Source organism: Orycteropus afer, unplaced genomic scaffold, assembly GCF_000298275.1.
Source record: "Orycteropus afer afer isolate SDZICR_OR568_19922 unplaced genomic scaffold, OryAfe1.0 scaffold00266, whole genome shotgun sequence".
In the NCBI taxonomy this organism is placed as follows: Eukaryota; Metazoa; Chordata; class Mammalia; order Tubulidentata; family Orycteropodidae; genus Orycteropus; species Orycteropus afer.
In genome coordinates this window covers 2416727-2425516 of record NW_006921853.1, presented here as the reverse complement: position 1 = coordinate 2425516, position 8790 = coordinate 2416727, and the positions used below count along the sequence as shown (strand labels likewise).

Genomic DNA, 8790 nt, shown 5'->3' with positions numbered 1-8790 from the left:
GAATTTGAATTATTTGCTCTTCTTCATTAGCAAATATTTGAAAAATACACAGTAGCATGAATTTATAGTGTGTGCTAAACTTTGGGTTTTAAGCCAACTGGGAAGTTCCCTTAAGTTTTTCTGGTTTATACCATCTATTTGAAGAATGTTAAACTAAGAGGATTTGAGGAAGTAAATTGCTATTGCTGTTAAGTGCAATGTGGAAGGGACTGAAGACAGTAGAACTGGATTCAGTTTATTGTTTTTCTCAAATTTCTTTGTTAGGCATCTGAAGAAGCCTCCCTCAGGGCACTGGAAAGTCTGATGACAGAATTTTTCCATGATTGCACGACCAATGAAAGAAAACGTGAGATAGGTAAGTGAAGCATTAGGTTGTAAGGAGTCATTTGTAAGAAGACCCTATTGGGGTTGGCAGCTTTGGCTTCAAGCCTGCTTGTTTCACTCTTTTGAATTCTTACTCTCTTTGCTCTGGTTCTGCTGATTGGTGGCTGGTGAGGTCTGCAGACCTAGTTGCAAAAAGTTAAAGATTTTCTTTCATTAGGCCAAGTTTGGAAGCCCCTCCCCCCTTACCATTTTGTTCTTGGTTTCAGCAGTATTGGTGAACTTTGATAAGATAATATCTGAGACTACTTTAAAAACAACAACAACCACCACCACCACCACCCTCATCAGAGTGTCAGAATGAGCCTATTTTCAGCATGCTGGGGTCTGACTGGAACCTTATCTAGTATTTTAATCGGTGTTACCTTTGAGGGCTTCCTTTTCCTTTTCTCCACTATCCTCTCTGCCAGTCTTCCATTCTGCAAGGCTGATGAATAAAGGCATCAAAAAACCAGAGGGATGTAGGTAGAATCAGGTCTTCTGGGAGCATCGGTACCTTCTGGAACCTCCTTGTGAATTTTACAGTCATTCACACAAACAGTATTCATTAAAGCATACTGTAAACTAGAAAGCATATCCAGTTGTCAGATTTCAGCCACAGAGATGTGCTACACTGTGGTCCTACAGTAATTTTTTTTTTCCTCCTGAATGCTCATTTACCCCTGAACTTGAGAATGACAGATTTTTTTTTTGTATCTAAACTTGAAGTTTCTTCCTTTGGTTGTCTGACTACTCTGCACTGACTTTACATTCGTGGCTTCCACCTCCTTGGAATTCTTTTCCTGTGTTTCAGGGACCCTGGAAGCCCATTTCTTTGACACATTTGGCTTCTCTACATCACATTGACCAGTCAGATGTTTTGACTAATTCCACCTTTTGTCTAAAGCTCAATTAGAGTTCAAACAGAATTTCGAGTGGGCAGTAAGTAGGCTTTGGCTGCAGCCCATTTTCCCTGAACCCTTTAAGTGTTCTATCATCTCCTGGTAGATGCTAACTCCTTAATTTCTTTTTATTTTAAACCTGGTGATCCCTTTTGGACCTACCCCCTTATATTCCCCTCTCCCCCTTAGGGAGTACACTGTGTAGAAACAGCACATTTATGAACAAGGGGTAGCTGGTAAAAGCTGAGCCAAGCGGATGATTGTGTGTCTGGCTTAGAAGCTCCCCCTTGGTCACCTCCCTAGGGGTTCTCTCTTTTTGCTCAGTTGGGCTGACCCTCCTTTCTGCCCCCTGAGTGATCCCCTTATTAGTTTTATGCTGCCTTATACTTAGAGTAAAACCTGTCAGTGGGGATGCTTACCTAAAGGAGGTGGAGGATCTTTTCCTTTCATCAGTCTGTTAGCCTCAACACTAATTTCTCAGAAGCCTTCTTTTTAGTTTATAATTGAAATGCTTTTGGTTTTTTCTTAATTTTGATTTGCAAATCAAATATTGCTAACCTTATGTATTTAAAAATTAAAAATGGAAACTTCTGAACATATTCATATTTGAATCTGATTTTAAAATAGCTTTAAATACCAGATGCTACAAATGTCTGATTTAAATGCAGGCTAAGGGGAATCCGGGGGTTTGGTGCTATACAGTAGGTGTGTCTTAGTTCAGTTCTCTCTGTACCTAATCTTTGCAGCCGTATTGTGTGTAGGCTGGAACCACTTGCCTCTTTTTTGATGAGTTAGGCTGTACTAAAGGCTTTCCTAGCTATCAGGAGAAAGGAGGGAGGCCTTGTGTTACAAGGGCCCCAGCTGTTCTTCACCAAAGGTGACATACTGGTGCTCTAAAGATTGATAAAGCTGTTAGTAGGGATCCTCAGAAGATAGTCTGGTCATTTTAATAGTGGAGGAGGCTGAGCGTCAAAGAGGAACAGTGACTTGCTTGGGGTGAGACCCAGTGAATTAGTAGCAGAGTCTAAAACAGAGCCCAAAGTTCCTTATTTCTACCAGTGCTCATTCTCTCCATTGTGACTTCACTTACGGGATTCATAGAGACATGCACTTAATTAGGACAGGCCATTGCATGGAATTTTTTTTTATGAGATTGCCTTGTTTGCGTTAGCCTAAATTGTAGGGAGCCTGCAGAGCAAGTGACTTTTAGGACTGGAACGGGCCCCACTGCATCTTGTAAGGGCTTCCTAGAATCTCTCAGGTTGTTGCTTTTATACTTTCACCTCTTTTACCTTATATTCCACGGCCCATGCAGCAGGTCAAGGTGCTCAGGGGCAGCACCCTTAACGACAGACTCTTAATGCTTGCTGTCTGGTGGATTCTGGCTGATGGTTTCAGCAGCTTAAGGATGGGCAGAATCATTTCTAACCGATTTGACGTGTGTCCTCAAATTCCCATTAGATTGTCACTCTTATTTAGCAGATGTTTTCTTACAGTGTCTTACAGTGAAACCAAACCCAAATGAAGAGTTAAGCCTTCTTAAATTCTCTTGCATTTTCCCCTCTTTGTCGGTTTAGTCTTAACCTTTTCTTTTCTTACTTCTCTAGTCATCATTTTAAAGAAGGTGAAATGATACTTTTAAAACTCTCCATCTGTACATTAGATTAAATAAGAACTTTAAAACTGAAGGTTTCTTTGTCTAAAAACATATCCATAAGTGAGGTTATTGGTACTTAGATGGCTGAAAACACTGCCTGTGTCCTTGGTCATCTCTCTGTCAGTACCCTCAGAGGCATAAATACTGTATCATCTGTCCTTTCTATCTTGAGCAATCAGCTGGTTTTGTTGTTGGTTTTGACACGGTTTACATTATATGGAGAATGATGTGGTTAAAAAAATAAGACAGCCCAGCTTTTTATTAATTCCATGTATTTTCACAACTTTCTTTTGTTGCTATTTAACTTTTTCAGAGGAGCTTCTTAATAACTTTGCCCAGCAAATAGGAGCCTGGAGATTCTGCCTGTATTTTCTCTCCAGCACTAGGAATGATTATGTAATGATGTACAGTTTAACGGTTTTTGAGGTAAGTTGCCAGATAATTTTATACTCTTCTGAGAAGTATTTTGTGTTCGTGTTGCCATGTCATACACTTTACTTTAGCTTTGAGGAACAGATGGCTGGGAAACGGTGGTAACTCAGCTGCTCAGGGACTTCTTACCACACACTGTGTTTATCAAGACAGCTGGTGTGCTGGGTGCCTTCTCATCTGGGACACCAGAAGGATGAGGTGGCTGGCTGGCTTTAAGGTTCGTTAGGTAGGTTGTTTGTGGTAACATGTATCTTTTCCCTCTATATTACCATTTAAAAGAGAGAGGTAATGAAAGAAAAACAGGGTGGGAGGAGGAATGACAGAAATTTTCTTTTGTGTCAGATCTTTTCCAGTCTTTGCCTTCCTGTGTACACCTTTTACCTAATTATACCAGAATGCTCATGCCATGTTATATTCTGCTTTTTTTCACTTACCTTTATATTATATTCCCATAAGTGATTGTACCATTATTCACCAAGTTATTCTCTCATTTTCAGGCATTAAGACTGATTTTGTCACTTATTGATGGCTGTTAGAGACAATGTATAATATAAACTTTTTGCATATACATCTTTTTGTTTCTCTTGAAGTACTTATTTAGCAGATCTTCCTAGGAATGGAAATTCTGTATCACAGGATTTGAATCTTTTCATTATTACTCCTAGGTTGCTCAAAACCTTTGTTTAAAATAGAGCTGCTTCTTTTTGAGTTTGATGGCTAACCATGGGATGGTAAACAATTATTTTTAGTACAGTTTACTAACTTAAAAGATTGGTGTTTGTTTTTCAGAATCTGATCAATAAAATGTGGCTTGGGGTCCCATCTCAGGATAAGATGGAAATCCGTAGCTGCCTGCCCAGACTTCTCTTGGCTCACCATAAAACCTTACCTTACTTTATCCGGAACAAGCTCTGCAAAGTTATTGTTGATATTGGCCGTCAAGATTGGCCAATGTTCTACCATGACTTTTTTACTAACATTTTACAGGTAAGGATATGCTTTAGGAAACTTTGAAAACAAATCCAGGAAACTTGGGTTTTTTGTAAATAGTTTGTTTCTAGAAATGATTATTTCCTTATCTAAAGAGAAGTTGCAACATTTTGGAACTGTAGTAGCAAGGTCATGATCTCATTCATTTGATCCTTTTTTCTTGACACATGTACTTTGTACGGCAGAGAAAGAAAAAAAAACCTGATCGCTTTGTTAACTCCTTGTGAAAAAGCCTGCTCAGTGCTGTGTCAGGTTTTGAGGATCAGGGAAGAGGCCTCCAACAGTTCCGTAATTTAATGAGGAAATAGCTATGCAAATAGTAATTATCCAGCAATAGGATTGTGGTGTGATGGATCACTTTTATAAGCCTTTCTCAGCAAGGTCTTTAATTCTTTAAGATTCAAACCCACCAGCCACTCCTTGGAAAGAAGGTTGGGCAATCTACTTCTCTAGTGATACTGCCTCAGAAACCCAAGGAGGGGTCGCTATGAGTCGGGTCCGACTTGACGGCATATAACAGCAATAACAACAGCTAGGTCTTTAATTTTCACCAAATGATTGAGTGGGACTATGCTGATAAGGTACTTGTAGCCCACCAGGAGGATTGGACAGCTTGGTTATAATGCAAGTTAGGTGTGTGGCACCCTTGTGGGGATGGGGCCATGCAAATAAGGTGTGTAGAATCCTAATGAGGGGATTGGTTCAGTTTTACCATATCACTAGGCTTAAGATGAGCCATCCCAGAGCTGGAAAGGGGAGATCTCACTACCACCAAGAAGAGATGGGAGCAGATTATGTTCTTTGAACCTGGGGTCCCTGTGCTGAGAACCTCCTAGACCTGGGAGACAGCTGTACCACCAGAGACCGTGCAAGACGGCACACGGTGATGGCAGGGAAACGGTGCAGCAGAACCAGGAAACTGACATGAGACTGCTCAGTGGGCTTCCTCCCCATGGAACAAGGTGGCTCCAGTGGATGTGCTGACCTGTGGGGCGAGAAAGCTGAGCACCTTCAGGCAGGAAGCTTCCTGGTGGAGTGGGGTGCCCTCAGAGCTAAAGAGCTTTATAACACTTGCTTGAGCAGAGCAGAGACTACGCTGAGAGGCTGAGGACCAGAGAGAGGCCTGCCTGTGGGCATGACTGGACAAGAGGCTGTCCTAATTGAAGAAATGTATTAATTTGTTCTTGGTCCTAAATTGTAACCTGTTACTTCCCTAATAAACCCCATAACTGTGAATATGGTCTGTGAGTTTAGTGTGGTGATGGCAACAAAATTATTGAATCCTGCAGAGGAATAAAGAGTATCATGGGAAGGACAGCTGGTGTCAGAATTGGTACAAGGTTGGAGCAAGGAGGCACATCTGACCTCCACCTCATAGGGATCAGCCTAGGGCTGATGCTGATGGTGATTCTCCTCATGAAGTTAGAGGAGGGCAGATGCCCCCACCATGCCGTTTTTGCAGTGATGTAGTGGAAGTGTATATGCAGTGTAGTGGTAGCCTTTGGGCTTGAGGAGCTACAGCTTTCCAGCATTGTTGGTGTGATGAGATGTGATGGAGGAGGGGCAGAGTAAAGAGGCTAGATTGACGGGCAGGGGCCAGACCAGCCTTTGACAGCTGTTAGAAGGAGGTTTCAGTGTTTAGTTTGTAGTGCTTTAGGAACTAAGGAACATTTTTGAGAAGGGAGAGAACCTGACCATGTTTTCATGTGGGAATGGTGACTCTAACAGCAATGTGGAGTCTGGATTGCAGAGATGAGAAGCAAGTGGGAAGGAGACCTGGAGACTGCTGTTGGAGAGGTTTGAGTGAGACGAGGAAGATATGAGCCAAGTAGAGATCTGCCTGATGAATGGATGTGGGATACTTAGAAGATGGATTTAAGAGACTTTGGTCAGTGACTAAATGATAAGGATGAGGGAAGGGAGGAATCTAGAATGACTTCCAGGTTTCTGGCTTAGAATGCAGAGGTGAATTTTGGTGTCATTTAGCAGACCAGCGATGAAGGAAGGGGAAATGAGTTTAGGCAAAAGATAGTGAATTAAGTTTGGTAGAAAATGCGTAAGATTTTTGTGCTGTTTCCATCTGGTGTAAAGTAAGACATCGGGAAATGTGGCTCTGGGGTTTAGGAGAGGTTTGGCTAAAGGTCAAGATTTGGAAGTCATCAGAATAGGTAGGACCAAAAAAAGTCAAGAAAAGAGAGCCCTGGTGGCACAGTGGGTTGAGCACTCAGCTGCTAACAGACAGGCGTGTGGTTTGGACTCAGTAGGGGCTCTGAGGGAGAAGAGACCTGAAGACCTGCTCGGGTAGAGATTGCGGCCCCAGAGGCCCCGCACGGCGGCCTGGAAGGCCCTGCATGGCGGCCCAGGAGGCCCCGCATAGCAGGCCGCCCTGCACGAGGGGCCGCTGTGCGCTGTACTTGACTTGATAGCACACAGCAACAAATGCCAAGAATGAGATGCTGTTGCTAGTATTGGTTCTGTGAAAATAACATTTTCATATTCATGTAGTAGTTTTGAATACATAGGAAATAGATATTTTGTAGTTTACAGAAATAAAAGTCTTTAAAAGTTGCTTTCAAAGGTTCAGGTTTCTCAGAAAGCTACTAATTTTAATATTCTGTCTGCTCTCCCTACAAACCATTTGAATTATATAGTAATTATAAAAAAATCAGTATCCCTATTGTATCTCTCAGATTGCTTCTCAGAGTGACACAAAATCCTTCATTCAATTTTGTATTGTTTTTTGTAGTGATTCATTTATCTAAAGACTTGTTGGATTCATACAGCAAAGGAGAGTGATGCATTTGTTCAGTACACTGTTGAGCACTGGCCGTGTGCTAACTAAGCACTTGGTGGGATATAGTTATGAACCAAACAGACTTCTCACCTTCATGGAGTTAATAATCTAGAGAGGGATAGCATCAGTTCCAATAAGCAAATGAATACTTTCAGGTAGTTATAAGGATTAAGAAGAAGACTCAAACCAGAAGAAGGAGATGAAGAATGCAGGGGGTGTTAATGAGGCTGGTCATGGAAGGCTTTTCTGAGGAGGGAACATTTGAGCAGAATCCTGAGTGGAACTGATGGAGTGAGTCACGTGAATATCTAGGGGGAGAGTGTTTTAGGCAGAGGGAATAGCAAGTGCTGTTCTACAACTGTAGAAGAGCTGAAGAAGTATGATTAATTACAAACACATGAGAATTTAGAAGAGTATTAGATGAAGTGTATGTAGAGGTTTAAAAAGGCTAGTTTTTCTCTGTTCTCCACCACTTTCTTCTTTCCAGCCCTTCAAAACTGTCTCCTTTATGCAGCCTTTATGACTTTGAAACATCCCTTAGTGGAAAGAACATGGGACTGGGAGGCAGCATGTGTGGATTCTGTGTGTATTTTTGTCACAAATCATCTTTGGATTTAGTACCTCCTACTACAGCATAGTGGCTAAGGCACTTGACTGCTAACCAGAAGGCTGGTGGTTCAAACCCACCAGCCACTCCTCGGAAGGAAGGTTGGGCAATCCTACTTCCGTAGTGATACTGCCTCGGAAACCCAAGGAGGGGTCGCTATGAGTCAGGGCTGACTCGACGGCACATAACAACAACAACAACAACTACCTATGTGAAACCTCCATTTCCTTCTTTGTAAGGAGAGACGGTTGGACTAAGCGATCTTTAAAAATCTTTTTAATTATACTATTCTCTACTTCCTATTTATTCATGAAAGCTAGTCATTGGCATGGCATGCAAGCCATATCAAGAATGATTGCTGCTTATATGGAAAAAACAATCACTACTTTTATATGGAAGGGAAAGAGACCTCGGATAAGCAAAGCACTACTGAAGAACAAAGTAGGAGGTCTCACACTCCTGGATCTCAAAACCCTACTATACAGCCACAGTAGTCAAAACAGCCTGGTACAATAGATACAGACCAGTGGAATAGAATTGTTCTTGTTGTTAGGTGCCATCGAGTCATTTCCGACTCATAGCAACCCCATGCACAGCAGAACAAAACACTGCCTGATCCCATGCAAGCTCCATGATCCCTGCTATACTTGAGCCCATCATTGCAGCCACCATGTCAGTCTGTCTTGTTGAAGGCCTCCCCATCTTTTGTTGACCCTCCACCCTACCAAGCATGACATCCTTGTCCAAGGAATGGTCCCTTCTGACAACATGACCAAAATAGATGAGATGAAGTCTGGCCATTCTCGGTTCCAAGGAGCATTTCGGGTGCACTTCCTCGAGGACAGATCTGTTCTTTTAACAGACCATGGTACTTTCAGCATTCTTTGCCAGCACCACAACTCAAAAGCATCAACTCTTTTTCGATCTTCCTTATTCATTGTCCAGCCCTCATGTACATACGAGGCAATTGGAAATATCATGGCTTGTGTCAGGTGCACCTTAGTCCTCAAGGAGACATCCTTGCTCCTCAGCACTTGAAACAGTTCCT

At 42.1% G+C, this 8790-nt stretch overlaps 1 protein-coding gene across 1 annotated transcript in view; it reads left to right on the top strand.

The window, feature by feature from the left end:
• The first annotated feature begins 270 nt into the window (after positions 1–270).
• Positions 271–8790, top strand: part of XPO6 (exportin 6) — a 98512-nt gene continuing 89992 nt past the window's right edge. Inside the window, exons 1-3 of the mRNA XM_007950166.1 lie at positions 271–355; positions 3233–3345; positions 4141–4338. Of these exons, the coding sequence (XP_007948357.1) occupies positions 304–355; positions 3233–3345; positions 4141–4338 (363 nt within the window). The 5' untranslated portion in view covers positions 271–303. The remainder of the gene's footprint in view (positions 356–3232; positions 3346–4140; positions 4339–8790) is intronic.